Genomic DNA, 17,225 nt, shown 5'->3' on the forward strand with positions numbered 1-17,225 from the left:
AACTGCCCTGCTGGTCCGAACCCGGATGCTGATTTTGGTGAGGCACCAATGTTGCTGAGCCTCAATGCCAATGGAACTAAACTAGACATTGTTGTGGCTGTCCAGAAAAGTGGATTTGCCTGGGCGCTGGATCGAAATAATGGGGCCTTAATCTGGTCTACTGTAAGTTTATTCTTCTGTCATCCAAATAATAGCTGCATAAATTCTTCATCTTAGCATACATATTCCCGAACTTGAAAGTTTCCCACGCAATGTTGGGATACTGATGTTATTAGGAGGCTGGACCAGGAAGTGCACTCGGTGGAGGTAAGTGGGGAGCAGCCACGGACAAGAGGAGAGTCTATATCAACATCGCCAATGGTAACAGGCAGAATGTTACACTGGTTCCATCTAATAACGTTACTACTGGCGGTTTCTGGGTTGCAATGGATGCTCACACAGGTCGAATACTATGGTCGACTGCCACTCCACACAATTCGATGTCTAATCCTGTGACTATTGCAAATGGCGTGCTATTTGTGGGCTCTGTATATCGAACAGGGCCAATATATGCTATTAACGGCAAGACTGGGGAGATACTTTGGTCATATGAGACTGGAGGCTCTATGTACGGTGGCTTATCGGTCAGCGAAGGATGCATATATGTTGGAAATGGATATGCGGTTGCCTTAGGAACTGTAACTCCAGGGATCACTGCAGGAACCTCCCTCTTCGCCTTTTCCATAGAATAAAACTTCTCTGTTATCATGAAAGAATATGAACAAATTTGAAAGTATAACATGTATATTAAGACTGAAGCATATCTATTAATAAAACACTAAACAAGTGGGAAATAATGAATTTTCTATGGAAATTGTTTTGTGGTTATTCAATCAATTCAGAATGATATTTTTAACAGATTACAGTAATGCCTCCTGTAAAGATAATCATGAAAATTCCAGATTGGACCACCTCCAGGCATTGTTGGAATTCAAAGTTGCATCCATGCTAATAACTTCCCGCATATAGAATTCTTCAAATTGCCAAGATATGTTTTAGGCTGACTTATGACTTTGACAGGGAAGTATTAAATGAATTTAAGCACGAATTAAATCCTATCAGAAACCACGTTAAACGACTTCTGGATAAATCGAAAGAGTTCCCATATGTTTTCAAATTGGTTAAGCTAGATAGCTGCTAATTAACATTATTTAATTCCTACTGTTCAGTAATAATCTAATTTACAAGTCTAAAGGCATCCCAAAGTCAGAGATCCCGGCAAAAGGCAAAACTGAAAACTTATAAATTCCAGCTTATGATCCTGTTTGTGCATCAAATTACTTGACAGAAACACAGCTTATTTATCTTCTCCATGGAAAACAATCGTACTTACAGCTTAAGCATTCTCCTCTTCGTTTCAATATTTTGTCTACTCAAACGTGCTATGTCCAGCGCACCTGTATGTCCTCGCTCTTTCATACACATTTTTGTGTGCAGGCATATGTGTAAATCATGTCAATGTTCAGATATCTGAAACTCGAGTTTGTCAAAACCATCAAAATCACATGAAAACTATTATGAAATTTGTCTTGGAGTTGGTCTGTCACCATAGTCTGAGTCATTCGCCTTGTGAATGGCTTGAGCCTAACTAGACCAAGTTCGGGATGAAATTTCATTGCACAGAAAGCAAAGCAAAATACAGTTTCAGATATCATTATAGCTCATTTACATCTATACTTGATTATTGCAGGGGCCTGAAATGCAGAGCTATCTTACTGGAAATTGGTTAAACCATGGTGGTGATATTTACAACCGTAGATACGCTGAAGGAGAAACCAGGATTAGCCCTTCAACTGTTTCCCGGTTGCGTCTCAAATGGAAGTTCTATGCTGGGAACGACATAACTGCAACACCAGCGATCTTTGGTGGGATTGTTTATTTTCCGAGCTGGAATGGATACATATATGCCGTGAGAGCAGCCGATGGCTCCCTAGTGTGGAAACAGAACTTGCAAGTGTTAACTGGCCTTAATGCAACCATATCATTCACAAACGATACCACGCTTGTCTCCAGAGCAACTCCAACTGTTGCTGATGATAAGCTAATCATAGCAATTTATGGACCAGCTTATGTTATTGCTGTTAAACGGGCAACAGGAGAACTTCTTTGGAAGAGACAGCTTGACAAGCATCCAGCCGCTGTTATTACCATGTCCGGAACGTATTACATGAAGTAAGTCTCTCTAAGTTTACATTTCCTTCACATTGGAGTGATTTTCGTCTTTCTGCATGTTTTGGCTCTTCATTGTCTGAAAAAGAAAACCTAAAGAAGATTGTATTTCTGCATAGGATAGAATTCTAGTTCATGATACTCCTAAAATTCAAAACACGAATTAAGTCGGTTAATTTCCTTTCCTAACGGGGAAGCATGAAAATGTGAGGTATCTAACTGATCTTTATTTTAATATTCAGGTCAAACGCCAGCTGTTTAGTTAGTTGTGGATGTCTTAATTAAGATCTCCACTTATTGGAAAGAGAAAAAATTGATGCATCAGCTAGACTTCCCAAGATAGTATTTCCCTCAGATCAATAGCCACCTCATCCTCCTCCGATCACATGTTATTTCATAATTGAAATGATGCATGAACAAATCCTTGTTAGTCAATGTCAAGTTTGATTTTGAACTTCCAATCTCTTGATTGTTTATTAGATAGTAACAGTATTTTCACACTTCACAGAGCTTTTTACGTGGGAGTATCTTCACTAGAAGAAACTTACAGCATTGAGGACTGCTGTACGTTCCGCGGGAGCTTTGCCAAGTTGGATGTCCAAACAGGGGCCATTTTATGGCAAACATATATGATTCCCGACAACAATGGGAAGAAAGGAGGATATGCTGGAGCAGCACTGTGGGGAAGCAGCCCCTCGATTGACGTAGGGAGAAACCACGTATACATTGCCACCGGGAACCTCTACTCTGCACCTGAGAGTGTAGAAGAATGTCAGGAAAGGCAAAATAATCAGACAGTTCCGACCCATCCGGATGATTGCATCGAACCTGATATCCATTTCGACTCTATGCTAGCTTTGGACTTGAAATCTGGGAAGATCAAGTGGTATAGACAGCTAGGAGGATATGATGTATGGTTCTTTGCCTGCAGAAATCCCTCCACCCCCAACTGTCCTCCTGGCCCCAACCCAGATGCTGATTTTGGCGAGGCACCAATGGTGCTGAGCATAAACATAAATGGAACTAAACTAGATATTGTTGTGGCTGTCCAGAAAAGTGGATTCGCTTGGGCGCTGGATAGGAACAATGGGAACATAGTCTGGTCCACTGTAAGTTTCGTTGAATTACTTCACTATTTGTTGGTACTTGGGAATGAGTTCTACTGAGTTGCAGAAGAAAAAAAAAGTCAAGAAAGAAAAACAACATAATTAGTTCCTGATAGATAAAGAGATATTCATGCAGGAGGCTGGTCCAGGAGGCACTCTAGGAGGAGGCACATGGGGAGCAGCCACAGACAACAGGAGAGTCTACACCAACATTGCCAATAGTAATCAGCAGAATTTCACTCTTGCCCCGTCCAAGAATGTCACAACTGGAGGGGGCTGGGTTGCAATGGATCCTGGAACTGGCAGAATCTTGTGGTCAACTGCAGTTCCTTACAATGCCACGACCAATCCGGTGAGTATTGCCAACGGCGTGCTCTTTGCAGGCTCAACGTATAGAACAGGACCTGTATACGCAATCAATGCTGCATCTGGTGAAATACTGTGGTCGTATGAGACAGGGGCCTCTGTATATGGTGGCTTATCAGCGAGCAAGGGATGCATATACGTGGGGCATGGATACCGTGTAATGCCTGCCCTCACTGCAGGAACCTCCCTCTTCGCCTTCTGCATGAACTGAACTTTTAGCATGGTTTTGGCCTGGAAACTCAAGATTCGGCGTTGCTCAGCATTAATATTTTATTTGTAAACTACCAAGTATCATGTGAAAGTACAAGCAGAAAATTGTAACTTCAACTGAAATAAAAGAGACTTGGTCATAATTTCCTGATCCTTTCACTGAAAATCACACAGTAAAATAGACAGAGCAGAGCCTGAAAAGAACATAAGACGAGTTTTCTTGACTAAAGAACTTGAAATGATCCGAAACATAAAATGAAAAGTAGATAGGGGTTTACAATTTTTACATTTGAGTGTCTGCCTTACCTCAAAAGCACCAACCACAATATTGGTATCAATTGGTGTTTATCTAATGATTGTTCTCTTAAACTGGCTAACAACATATGACGCGAAATTTAAGTAAGAAAAGTGAAAGTGAAGAAAATGGTTATATGCCAACTTGAAATAATTACAATACTCTTAGAACTAACGGAAACCCATGACAGGACGCTTTTTATTTGGGCAAAATATGGGGTCAAGATACTTGATCATTTTTCGTTTTAGTTCTTGGTTGTGAAAGAAATGGATGAATGTATGCATTGCTTCAAAAGCAATATAATTTTATCAAACTGCCAGAAAGAACATGTAACATAAACCATTTCCCATTTTATATTTCTCTCAATATATTGCTGGTTATCAATAGAGCAACCCTTTATGAAGTACCACAGGTCCACAACCAACATTTTCATCAAGAAATTAGGATACCTTCCCCACCCAAAATAAAGACCAATATGACATTTTCTCAACTTTTAAGGGATTTAAAGTAAATAAAATAAAATAAAATTGTAGCCAAATTTTCATGAAAAAACGGTCGAGACTTGGTAGAAACAGATTTTAAAGTGAAGAACTAAAGTGATTCTAAAAACAAATTTAAGGAACCAACCACCATATTTACCCAATTCTTATAAACATCCAATAAGGAGTAGATCATGTTATGTTGGTATAATTGAGCAACACCAACTAATATAACGACAAACCGTGGACTTTTTATGAAGTACAGAAAAACATGGACAGTTTACAATGCTGACGACTGTAAGAGAAATATCAATTGAAACTATAAGCACCCAACTGATTTTTAAATTAGTCAACACACATTCTTCATCTATGACTATACATTCCTTGGCAAAACCTCAGCACTACAGAAACACAAAGCAAAAGATACCAAGATATCAAACAACTATGACTTGTCATGTCCCATGTTCCGCGTTTTACACGAAACTCTGCAGCTAATAGTCCTCCAAGCCTTCCCAATTTAGCACAACTGCCAACTCTCATCTCCTCCACCCAGGCTGAAGCACTTTATCTGAAATGTGATTCATTCGCATTCGTAAACAATAGATAAATTAAAACAAGATAAGCAAATTAATAAAATTACTCTGCTTACCATCTTTAGAGGATGTTACTGATCTGTTAGTTTTGCTGATTCCCTTGCCATTAGCTTGGACAGGCTTTTGTACCCTAGGTGACAGTGAGTTCAGTTTGCTGTTGGTAGAGGCTGGGAGAGAATGGCGACGGGTGTAGCCGTATTCAGCCCCATCTTCACCAAGTTTAGAAGATCCTTGAGCTCTAAGCTTGGCCTTTGCTGATTCAGTGGCTGCCATATAACTTGGCACGCTTGGGGAATTCTGTGAGATATTTTCAGGATACTCCTGCTTAGCAGGAAGCGATCTCCTTTTCCGGACTTTATTATTCTCTTTGCCACATTGTTCTTCCTTACAGCTCAATTCATCATTCAACGTCAGATTAGAATCCATCTTCATACCATTCTCTGAGGAATGAGTCTCAGCAACTGGATAGTTATCATGTGGCAGATCAACTGGCTCTTCCGTTGCTGTCTTGGAAGGAGATTCAAGCAATTCCATTTTACCAACCCCAACATCTGAAACACATGGATTTTCAGAAGAAATCACAATTTCCTGCTCCAAGACATCAGCAGTTGCAGAATTCGTTACTGTTTCTACACTCTGAACTGGCTGTGGATTCTCAGTTTCTGTCCCTGATTTCTCAGGAGCTGCCGCTCCAGACGCTGAAACCTTTCTCAAGCTGCGTTTGACCCTCTCAAGTTCATTCTGGGGTTGCTCTTGGACCAACTCTGTCTGACTATTTGCAACTTTCCTGGGGTTGCGTTTAAGTTTATCCATTTCAGAAGAAGGTAAAGCACCATTTTCGCTGTTTGCCACAGTTGAAGCCTTTCGGATAGTCCTTTTTGATTTTCCAATTTCAGGCTCAACAATTTGTCCACCACCTTGCTTTTTTTGAGGCTTTGCCTTTATCATTTTGTTGGTCCGCGCAGGTGGTGCCCAAAAGTGAGATGTTGACCAACGCTCAAGCCAGTTCCAGGCTGAATTTGGTTCAGCCAGTTCATATTGAAGACTCAGGGGCATAGCAGTTGGCAATGTGGCAACAAGCTGAACAAGCAAATAAAGTACATCACAAGGTTCTTATTTGAAGGGAGAAATAAGAACGGAGAATCTAAAGTATTTCCCGAATTATAAATGAAAGGAAGGAAAGATTCTCAGGTTTAATCAGGTAACATTATCATGTAAAGAGCAGAAGATTATGTCATGTAAACAAAATCCAACCTTGCAGACAAAGGTGTTTGTTGCTAGTTTTTGTGACCCGAAAAATGACTTTGCTCCAATGTCCACCTGTTTAGCATCCTGTCGATACATAGAATGATGTATACTTTTACTAAGAAGCACAAAAAATCTTTGCAAATAAAAGTTTCAGTATAAATACTTCTTAAGAAGAAACCAACAAAACAACCAATACATATCAAAGAGGCACCAAAGCTAGGATGATAGATGAGAGGAAAAAGTTGACACCGAAAAGTCTATCATAACATGATATGAGCCAAAAAGAAAGCAGAATAGCTGTTGAAACCCAAGGATAAAAAGCCTGATTTATCGAAACAGGTTATTGATGTTAGCCACACTACTGAATCAATATAACAGCAGTAAAATATTAGTAGTGAATTAAGTCAATCTCTACTCAACTTAATAGCTCTGCACTCACCATGAAGAGAGTAAATAAATAAAAATCAAAGGCAGACACATAGAGGAAGATATTTCAAAGTCCTTCTCACGTCTAACAGAAAGAAAGATACAGTAAGAATGGCAGATCAATCAGGTAGAAAATCAGAGTTACCTGTTCTCCCATATTGTACTTTTTTAGCACTTGAGGCTCAGCACCTGAGAGTCTAACCTTTCGTCCACGAGCCAGTGCCTGGAATTTAACAACTGCTTGCATGCACCGCAAAGTGGCAACAGCTTGTCTCCTGACCAGATGTCCACGAATAAGAGCTTGTAGCCTTATGATACCCTTGAGAGCACGAAAAGCGCGACGAGCCTGTGGGCAGGGTTGAAAGACGGTATAAGTCAAAGTAAATCATAGTAACAAGGCAAAATTATATGCATGCCCACTGAGAATATTCACATGTCCCCATTTATACAAGAGCTTGGGTGGCAAGTATCCATGCTTGGATGGGTATTTCCTTAATGGTTTACCATTCTCATTGAAGAATGCAAGATGAAAGTCTAGTCGACGAGCTTCAGAATGTCAACAGAAATCCTCTCACTGGATGAAAAAGGTAGAGTTATATACTAAGCAGCACTATCAATATGCAATGCCAGAGAACGTTACCAAGTAGCCCCTAAAGGCTGCTTGTGCTTTTGTGGCAGCTTGATCTTGTCTTCTATTCTCAGCATCATCTACTGGAGGAAAAGCATCTTTACTTTGTGAATCTACACCTGGATGTACAGGAGATGAAGCAATACTATCACATGGAGAGGTTCCCTTCTCAACTTGCAAGGTCTCCACACCACTCTCAGTTAACTGAAATGTGTCTGATATTACAGGGGACTTTCCAGCTTGATCCTCTAGTGGTGTCTTCGGAGAATTCTTCTTATCAGGGACAACATTCTTCATATACAATGGCAATTATTATCAGCATAGTAGGTTTACAGCACGCAGGAAAATTAGCGGAGAATATAAATCACATCTTCAAGCAAACAGAATACTCAGAAAGCTGATTGGAAGTACTATATTTCCGTAGATCAAGCAGCAGAAATAGAAAATCAGTGAAATTACAATTTTAAGTTCAATAGATGTAAAATTTCCAATAATTTTCACTCAGCAATAGTATCGACAAGCCCCAGGTACTCGCACATTTTAAACGGATCACACTAAACCAAAGAAAATAGAATTAACAATACAAGATTTTAGCTGGGAGGTCATCAATTGAACTTCACACAAACTAAATTGATCTGTGACAGTAGCAGCAATCCTGGTGGTTTAGTGAATAAAGACATTGAGAAATGTTCAGAACAAACCAAGTCAACACCACAAGGATGATAATAATGATAAAAAAATCCAGAAAAAAGAGGGTTATTTAGACCATGGAACTAAAATCAGCCTCAAATTATGAGAAAGCAACACAAGTAAAAAAGACATTAACAGCTTAGACAAAAATATTGATAGCTAAGTCAACCAATTTCTTACTCTGGATAAATTAGATTTAGAATGCTTCTTTCCAAAGAGTACAGTCTTGATCCATTTTCCAGCAGACTTCCCCATAGCACTCCACTGCTATCGACCACGGCAACCCAACTTAATCCCTGCATTTTCACAAGAAAAGTGCCCATAAGCCACAATGACACAGAGATGAATGTAGGAACCAAGATGTAGAAAAGAAGAAGCAAAAAAACTGTTTCCGGGAAAGAACAGAAGTGTAATATGAAAAATTGGCGATGTTCATAAATCAAAAGCAAAGTGACTGAGGAACTCAACAAAGGCACACATAAAAAAGAAATCAATTTTATTAATCCAAAATCCCACCACTTATTCGACAAGAAAAATCTCCCATTTTTCTGATAGATAGAAAAACGATAGAAGAAAATAACAAGAAAAACAACTGTCAGAAGCTAACAACTAGAAGCAAAGTTCACCTCCAGACAAACCAAAAGGACCTTTCGCACCAAAGTGTTAGCAAAAGTTCAAAAATTCAGCGAGATCCGCACAGAACCCACAAAATATACAAGGCCCTATAAATACGTAGGCTGATGCAGAATCAAAGAAGCTCGGAAAAAACACAACTGAAGTGGATTTTCGAGCAATGTGATTCAGATCTAGCATTTTCTATACCTGAAAAAGAAGGGTCTTTCTCAACCTAAGATTCCAAGCTACACATTTCTTGAAAAACCCACAAATTCTAAAGAGAGAGAGAACCCCAGTTGAGGAATATAAAGAAGAAAGGAAAAATCTTTGGGGGAAAAAGATGTGGAGAAATTTCAAGTGAAAAGATTGATTGAGATGGAAGTAAACATAACGAGAAAACTGCAGCGACAGGCCCATACCTAGTGAGTTGGTTTCATTCACTCATGGCAACGAAAATGGACCCCTCCTTCCCTTCTCTCAGCTCAGTCACTCCACTGTTCCTTTCTTTCCTTCAATGATATTTACGATTTTACATTAACTTTCTCTCTCTAGGAAGCACAGAAATGGAGAGAGAATTATACACACACAATAGAGTATGTGCAGTAGTGTATATGGGAGCGTTGGGAATGAATGAGTAGGCCTGCAGTCATACAGTGTCTTTTAGTAAAGTTGGTGAGTGTGCCATATGATATTTTAGGAAAGAATTTGAAGATTTCCGGGTCTCGGAACGATGCCGTATTATCTCTAAAACATAAAAGCGCTGTCAAGACATAGTTCTAGATAACTTTTTTCGTTGATATTGGTTTTGGTTAAATTTTGTGTAGTAAAAGCTGCACGGAATTATTAGTTCCACACTGTACTTTTGAGAAATGAACTCCATTCATTCAATTCCTCTGTGTCTTTGTGTATTGAGGAAAATAAGAAAAGACATGAACCGGAATTTCGTACTTGGGATTTTTGTGGGAAGGATGGATGAGGTGGTTAAATTGATTGATAGGCGGGTGGGGGGGGGGGGGTGCAGGTAAGTTGTGGGGCATGTCATCAATTTTGGTTGATTAGTTGCACCAAACCAACTCCTCTTTCATTTACTGTCTGTTTATACACAACATCATTGTCTGCTTCTGCTAACAACATGAGATGGACTTTTAATTGGAGACAGGGAGTGTAGTCAGCGTATATAAATGAGAGAAGTGAGGTGGAGATGCTGTTGATTTGATTATATGATTGGAGGGAGATGTAGGAATCTTTAATAAGTAGAGAAACGGGAGAGTTGTTTGTCTGTCATAATAAGGTGAAATAATCAGAAAGATTTGAGTAGACAACACAAACAACAACTCAACAACAGCATCAAGGGTCGTGGCTTATTAAAGAAAGGGTGCGATTCCAGCATCACTCACTGTCCCATGTGAAACGGTTGGATGCACCGACACCTTCCGTCTGGGTTGAATGCAAGTGCAACCACCTCTACTCTCTCCTTCCAACTCATACAACCCACATACAGGTACTGGATTTGCATTTCTGGCAGAAATTGAGGGTGGATCACAACCCGACCAACCATTCTGTTATGGGTGAAACATGGTAGAAATTCTGCCTCTGTCTCTAACAATGCACACCCTTTTAGGACTACAAAAACTGGTAGTTTAACCCACTGGTTTGAAAAGGGTCCATGTCTTCACTACAAACACAAACAGGCAGGATTCCTCAAGTTGAAGAGAAACCTCTGCCAAGATTCTTGAAAAATGTCCTATTGTCCAAAAACAACTAGCAAGCTAATTACAGCGACTCAAATCATCCACCGGAGGGAATACAGGTTGACAGCTGGAAATTATTTTTATCAAGTAATATTAGTTACTGTCTCGCAAGATAAATGGGAGAATGTAAAAGTCCTCTACATTTTTCATTCAATCTGCTGATACAATCACATCTGCCGATGGAGCAGATGAAAGCTCAAGATAACCTAAATTCGTACTTCATATTCCTGAAAATGATTACAATAAATGTTCATAACGCTACTGACGTACTGAGGCCGAGCTCTACTGGCAAACCAACCACCCAAGACAGATATGTAGAAATGTGTTCTCTTCTACAATAGAGATTATTGCTAGTTGATAGAGTTTGTAATTTGTTAGTTAATGATTAATAACATAGTTGGTGAATTGATCGGAGGTATAAATTTGATTAATTTTATCTATATATATTATTTAAAAAAAAAAAGGCCATTCATTACAATGCTTTTTCCCAACTACAAGACTCACTCATATAGCAACGACACTAAAAGAAACATTTCACAGAGACTGAGCCATTAACCACAAGAAAGGATCTTCCAAAGCAGCTTTCTTATGTTCTGTGATCACCCTTTGCTACAACCTTTAGATGGAATGGTTAATCTGCTGTCCAGCTCTGCTCAACAATCTCCTGTTGAAATCACGCTTGTTTTCACTAAACAACCACGCGCAGCTTGCAGGTGAGTTTGGATAGGGATGACAGAGCAGCGACTGTATTTGTAAAGAAGATATCAATAAGAGCAATGGTAAATCATCACTTGGAACCAAAAGACATTACACTAAAACATTGGAAGTTCCAATTATTATCCATTTCAAAACTCAACTAATCCTATGTTTCTACTCACATAGTTTTAGGCATTTTCTGGAGCATATCTTGACAGGGATGAAATTACATATCCAGATTATTTACAGATAAGTTTAACAAGATTTTTTGCACATCATGTTCTTTTGTTCATCTTCCAGCGCCTATCTGCTACAAATGACTTACTGCCAATATCCCACTTTCTTCAAATAACTACTCACCATCTCTATCTTCTTAATATTTTTAATTTATTTAACTAAAATATGTATTTTAAAAAAATAAAAATTAGATTATTTATATTTTAAATTAATGCACACACATTTGGGTGTGCGTACACGCTAGTTATATAATAAATGATTTATTATTTTAGAAAGAATTAGTGGTGGTAACTACTTTGATCCTAGTAAAAATGCGATTTTAGTCTAACCGAATAGCGAGAATAGAATATACGGCAGGTACAATATTCTTCACCCAAAGTAGGGGGCAACATAAACCCTAATTTAAACCCTCAGTTCCGAGTTAACTTCCCAAAAATGTCTTCTTTATACAAAGCCTCAAAAACCATACGATCACGTGGAATCCCTTTCAATCTTTTCTCAAGTTATTATATACCCAGAAAGTTTGATTCAACCCCATATTTGAATTCATACTTGTGTTGGACTCAATGTGCTTTCTTCGGGTCGCATTTTAGGGAAGACCCTAGCATAGATTTGAGTCAATACCCTCCCGACAAAATTCGCAATTTTTCGATTATTGCCCATGTTGACCACGGCAAGTCAACCCTCGCCGACCGTCTTTTGGAGCTCACTGGGACTATTAGGAAAGGCCACGGGCAACCTCAGTACTTGGATAAATTGCAGGTTTTCATTTATATTTATGATTTTTGAGAATTTATTTGCTTAGTTAGCTTTGAAATTGAAGCGGAGTATTAAGGCGTTGTTGGCTATGTGTTATACTGTGTACGACACGCATGTTTAAGAGAATGATTAAGCGGAAAGAAAGCTGGAATTTGATTGGTGTTATCTGTGATTAAAGATACATCAACACTGAGCTTCTTGTAACTGCTTGCTGATTTTAAAAAAAAATTAGTTGGGCAACGGTCTATCGAAAATGTGGCAATGAGATGGGAATGTTTTTCCTTTTATTTTATTTATCTTTAGGAGGGATCAAAATGCAAGCTCAACCTTTTTGAGATAATTTTTAGTAAATTCTAGGCAATTTTCAACGCAAGAACAGAAGGCAGTAACAAGCAATCTACTTCAACTTTAAAAAGTTTCTAGGCATATTTCAACTCCATTTATATACAATGGTGTGATGGTTTTCTATCTTGATCAATACAGGATAATGATTCCAAATTTTGTAGTTTGGAGATAAAGTTATATGACCAAACTAAGCGAATAACTGAATCATGTCTACGCAGGAATATGTTTTGTTGATGTTTATACACGTGACTTGTTACTTTTTGGGATGATTTTGGTTGTCCTAGGTTGAAAGAGAGCGGGGAATAACTGTTAAGGCTCAGACAGCCACTATGTTTCATCAGCACAATTTCCTTGGTACTGACACAAAATTCTTGCTGAACCTGATTGACACACCTGGACATGTGGATTTTAACTATGAAGTGTCAAGATCTCTGGCAGCTTGCCAGGGTGTCCTTCTTGTTGTTGACGCAGCTCAAGGTGTCCAGGCACAAACAGTTGCAAACTTCTATCTTGCTTTTGAAGCAAACCTCACTATAATTCCTGTCATTAACAAAATTGATCAGCCAACAGCTGACCCAGATCGTGTGAAAGAACAGCTGAAATCTATTTTTGATCTTGATCCAAAGGAAGCTCTGTTAACATCAGCGAAGACAGGTCAAGGTCTCGAGCAGGTCCTTCCTGCTGTGATAGAGCGAATACCACCTCCTCCTGGGGATAGTAGCTCACCTTTACGCATGCTTTTGCTGGATTCTTACTATGATGAATATAAAGGAGTTATCTGCCATGTGGCGGTTGTTGATGGGGCTATGCGGAAGGGTGAAAAGATTTCTTCTGCTGCAACTGGTCAATCTTATGAAGTTTTAGATGTTGGAATCATGCACCCAGAACTGACTCAGACTGGAGTCCTTTTAACTGGGCAAGTGGGATATGTTGTCAGCGGGATGCGGTCGACTAAAGAGGCACGTGTTGGAGATACCCTTTATCATACTCGAAGCACTGTAAAGGCCCTTCCAGGTAAAGTATTTCCCATGCTTATGATGGACATGACTGATGACCCTATACCTGGAAAGGAAAACTTTTATGCAGTATTTCACTGGTAAACTTATTTTGATTAGCTACTCAAGTTGCATTGGCTGCATATGATATCCCTTGTTGCAATAGTGAATTTCCAATATCATTTGTGTACTTTCTTTTACTTAATTTTGTTATGTTTCTTGATATTGAAGGTTTCAAGCCGGTAAAACATATGGTATTTGCTGGTCTATATCCAGCTGACGGATCTGATTTTGAAGCACTTAGTCATGCCATTGAAAGACTCACTTGCAATGATGCCAGTGTATCTGTTACGAAGGAGAGTAGCACAGCACTTGGCTTGGGGTTCAGGTGAGGACAAACTACATATATTGCTAAAGATCAATGTTTCTGTTCTGATGATTTCTTGGGTGTAACAGATGTGGTTTCTTGGGCTTGCTCCATATGGATGTTTTCCATCAACGACTTGAACAGGTTTGTTCCAGCTACTTTTTCCAATGGCTTTCTCCAGCAAGTAACAAGACATTTCCAATTTGCATAGTTTTTCAAGTAGTGGTTGCTATTTTTATTCTGTTAGGAAACACACAGCATAAGTGAATTTGCAGATTCTTTTAACATTTTATGAGTCTAAATCTATATTTCATGCTACTGTAGTAACTTTTGTGGCCCCCTCCTGTAATATACAACACTTTGAGGAAGAGTAAAAAATTTGCTACGTACTCATGAATCTTGCTATCTTGAAGTTTCATGCCATTTATGAGTTGTTAAATAGATTCAGTCTAATACATTAATGATACTATAGTATATGGATGAAAATGTTCCTTCTCTAAGTTCTTCTTGAGCCAATATGCCCACCATGGGAACATACGAATTCATCAGCATGGCGGGTCTTTTTCCCCCGTCTTTTGTATTTACAACTATGTACTAATCAAGCATCAGTTTGGGACACTCTGTCAAAGTGGTCATGTCTTTAGTGAAAGAATTAATTTTGCTAGGTGCTGCAGGCCAAAAATGGAGTTCTCTCTATACACATCTGATCTCGACATAGAATCTTATCTGCTCCAACGTCCTAATCCTGTTCCCTTTCAGAAATAAATTTTGTAGACATTCTGAATACGACCCTCATTTTATTGGCATAATTGTCAAAACTTTGAGGAAAAAGCAAAAACGAGTTGTCATGCATTAACTATTGTCAGATTTTTGTTTCTGGCTAGATACGGTGAAGTAGCTGTAATCAAACCTTTTACATGAAATGGCTTTTACATTTAGAATAACTATATTTTCTAATAATGTCTGAAAACAGGAGCATGGAGCTCATGTGATTTCCACCGTTCCTACTGTGCCATATATTTTTGAGTATTCAGATGGGAGGTGTGTGGCTTATTTTCCATATTGCCGTTTGGGTTCATTTTTGTGCTATATAACAATCCATGGATTTGTCTCTTCTTAATAGTAAAGTACATATTCAGAACCCTGCTATGCTGCCTTCAAATCCTAAACAACGAGTAACAGCTTGTTGGGAACCTACTGTAATAGCAACTATTATAATTCCTAGTGAGTAAGCTCTCGAGCTCTACATGGTCCTAATTAATCCTCTTCTCAATGTCTGAATAGACCTCTTTACTCTTCAGATTCATCAATGAATTAAAAAGAATTTTACTACTATTACCTGAAGGTACGTTGGCTCCATTATTACCCTTTGTTCGGAACGGCGAGGCGAGCAGTTGGAGTACTCATTCATTGACAGGTGAAAGTTGCTAAAATGATAAACTCCTAAATGTTTGACAATGTATTCCTTTCTCAGGTCTTGCTGAAACAATGATAAAGGTTCTCTGAAGTATTTGTCCTGTGCTAGGAGTACTTGTTTATTCAGATTCTTATAAATGTGCATCAATGACCCTTATGCAAGAAATTGGACAATTTTTTGTATTACAAAGGTCATGCTAGAATCATTTTAGTATTACTCCTAAGCAGTTTTCTTCATATTTAATTACACCAGTCTGAATGGAGCCTGGGCTGAACTTAACCAAAAAGTGTTTGAAAGTTTTTGTCCTTGGCAGAGTTACAAACAGTGTCTGAAGTAAAAAGTGATGATTCCTTTTGTATAGTGGGAAGAGATGTTTGCTCTTGTGCACACACAAAGTGGAAAATAGTTTATGAGTTAACTTGGTCTCAAAACTATTGCTTGCTTGCTCATGTTGAGTGCCATGAGAATTCCTCTGAGGTGGAATCCAGTGGTCATGATTTATCTTGTATCATATGTTCATAATTACTGTGCTTATCTCTTGCTCTGCTAGATGTTTTACACTTAGAATTTTGGTTCATGTGCAGTCAAAGAGCTCTCATGAAGTACCGGTTACCACTGAGGGAAATTGTTGTTGACTTTTACAATGAACTAAAGAGTATAACTTCAGGATATGCATCTTTTGATTATGAGGAATCAGAGTAAGTATTGATTCTCTTTTCGTTTCCCGCCCTCAGACCTGACATACTTGCTCTGGCTGTCAAATACATATGAGTCCTGCCCAGCTGTCCAGTCTGCAAAGCTATATTTCCATTGAGTTGGACACGAATAAATAACGTGAGTGTATTTATAATGGGTTCTTAACAGCTATCAGGCCTCTGACTTAGTGAAACTTGATATTCTATTAAATGGACAACCTGTTGATGCTATGGCGACGATAGTTCATAGACTGAAGGCACAACGTGTTGGTCGTGAACTTGTGGAGAAGCTGAAGAAGTTTATAGACAGGTCATCCAATTCAATGTTAATTTTTCGTATTTGTGATTCTGTTTTGACACGTGCGGACTATTGTAATACTTTATTGAACAGGCAAATGTTTGAGATAACCATACAAGCAGCTATTGGATCGAAGGTCATCGCCAGGGAGACGTAAGTCTTTGCTTCTTTTCTTTTTTCTTATTTTCTTTTTCTGTTATGGATCTGACTTCTTGTTTCCTTTTTCTGGTAATGTTCTTTAGGATTTCTGCTATGAGGAAAAATGTCCTTGCCAAATGTTACGGAGGGGATGTTACTAGGAAAAGGAAATTGCTGGAAAAGCAAAAAGAAGGCAAGAAGCGCATGAAACGTGTTGGGTCTGTCGACATACCCCAGGAGGCCTTCCATGAGCTATTGAAGGGTTCTTGAAATGCAGTGTTTTGTAGAGAATTGTACTTAAACATTGTAATCATCTAAGTTTTTTGCTTTTGAAGAAGTTACTATGTGCCAAAGGCATTACATTTTTGAGTTAGCTGTGGAAAGTTGATGACATATATGACCGGAACTTGAAAGAAAGGGGGTTCACTCCTGAACAATATTCACAACATTCTTTATAAATGATGTTTGTGTTATCCAACAGTGGAAAAGTTTGGAAACTACATGGGTTGATCTTTTCTGTGCCCCTCAAAATCCGGCTTGACTAAATCCTTTTAGTATGAAACTTGACTACACCAGTTTTCTTGTGAAGGTTGAACTAGCTTTATTAAACAAAAACGCACTTGAAAGACATATAGCGAGCAGGTTTGCAGTGAGGGTATGGAG

The 17,225-nt window shown here is 38.7% G+C and overlaps 3 protein-coding genes across 5 annotated transcripts; 2 read left to right on the plus strand and 1 right to left on the minus strand.

Moving 5' to 3' along the window:
• The first annotated feature begins 1,278 nt into the window (after positions 1-1,278).
• Positions 1,279-4,027, plus strand: LOC105177224 (uncharacterized). The gene is made up of 4 exons (XM_011100289.3): positions 1,279-1,438; positions 1,730-2,211; positions 2,717-3,317; positions 3,451-4,027. The coding sequence occupies exons 1-4, from the start codon at positions 1,352-1,354 to the stop codon at positions 3,889-3,891; spliced, it is 1,611 nt and encodes a 536-aa protein (XP_011098591.3). The 5' UTR covers positions 1,279-1,351; the 3' UTR covers positions 3,892-4,027.
• Positions 4,028-4,895: 868 nt separating this feature from the next.
• On the minus strand, positions 4,896-9,508 carry LOC105177223 (protein IQ-DOMAIN 31). 3 transcript variants are annotated; one of them, XM_088885377.1, is made up of 7 exons: positions 9,284-9,508; positions 8,430-8,545; positions 7,572-7,850; positions 7,077-7,277; positions 6,512-6,589; positions 5,314-6,337; positions 4,896-5,232 (listed from the first exon to the last, which is right to left on the minus strand). In XM_088885377.1, exons 2-7 carry the CDS (start codon positions 8,502-8,504, stop codon positions 5,201-5,203), a joined length of 1,689 nt encoding a protein of 562 aa, XP_088741503.1. In that variant the 5' UTR covers positions 8,505-8,545; positions 9,284-9,508; the 3' UTR covers positions 4,896-5,200. The 3 variants fall into 3 exon arrangements, with proteins under 3 accessions (XP_088741503.1, XP_088741504.1, XP_088741505.1); XM_088885378.1 differs by lacking the exon at positions 9,284-9,508 and adding an exon at positions 9,072-9,231; XM_088885379.1 differs by lacking the exon at positions 9,284-9,508 and adding an exon at positions 8,876-9,026.
• Positions 9,509-11,912: 2,404 nt separating this feature from the next.
• On the plus strand, positions 11,913-17,042 carry LOC105177222 (Small GTP-binding protein). Its single transcript, XM_011100285.3, has 11 exons — positions 11,913-12,310; positions 12,937-13,666; positions 13,879-14,035; positions 14,104-14,158; positions 14,988-15,055; positions 15,138-15,242; positions 15,360-15,431; positions 16,016-16,129; positions 16,296-16,436; positions 16,518-16,577; positions 16,667-17,042. The coding sequence occupies exons 1-11, from the start codon at positions 11,984-11,986 to the stop codon at positions 16,830-16,832; spliced, it is 1,995 nt and encodes a 664-aa protein (XP_011098587.1). The 5' UTR covers positions 11,913-11,983; the 3' UTR covers positions 16,833-17,042.
• Positions 17,043-17,225: the final 183 nt, after the last annotated feature.

The sequence above is a fragment of the Sesamum indicum genome, linkage group LG9 (genome assembly GCF_026168435.1).
Source record: "Sesamum indicum cultivar Baizhima isolate 11 linkage group LG9, ASM2616843v1, whole genome shotgun sequence".
Classification (NCBI taxonomy): Eukaryota; Viridiplantae; Streptophyta; class Magnoliopsida; order Lamiales; family Pedaliaceae; genus Sesamum; species Sesamum indicum.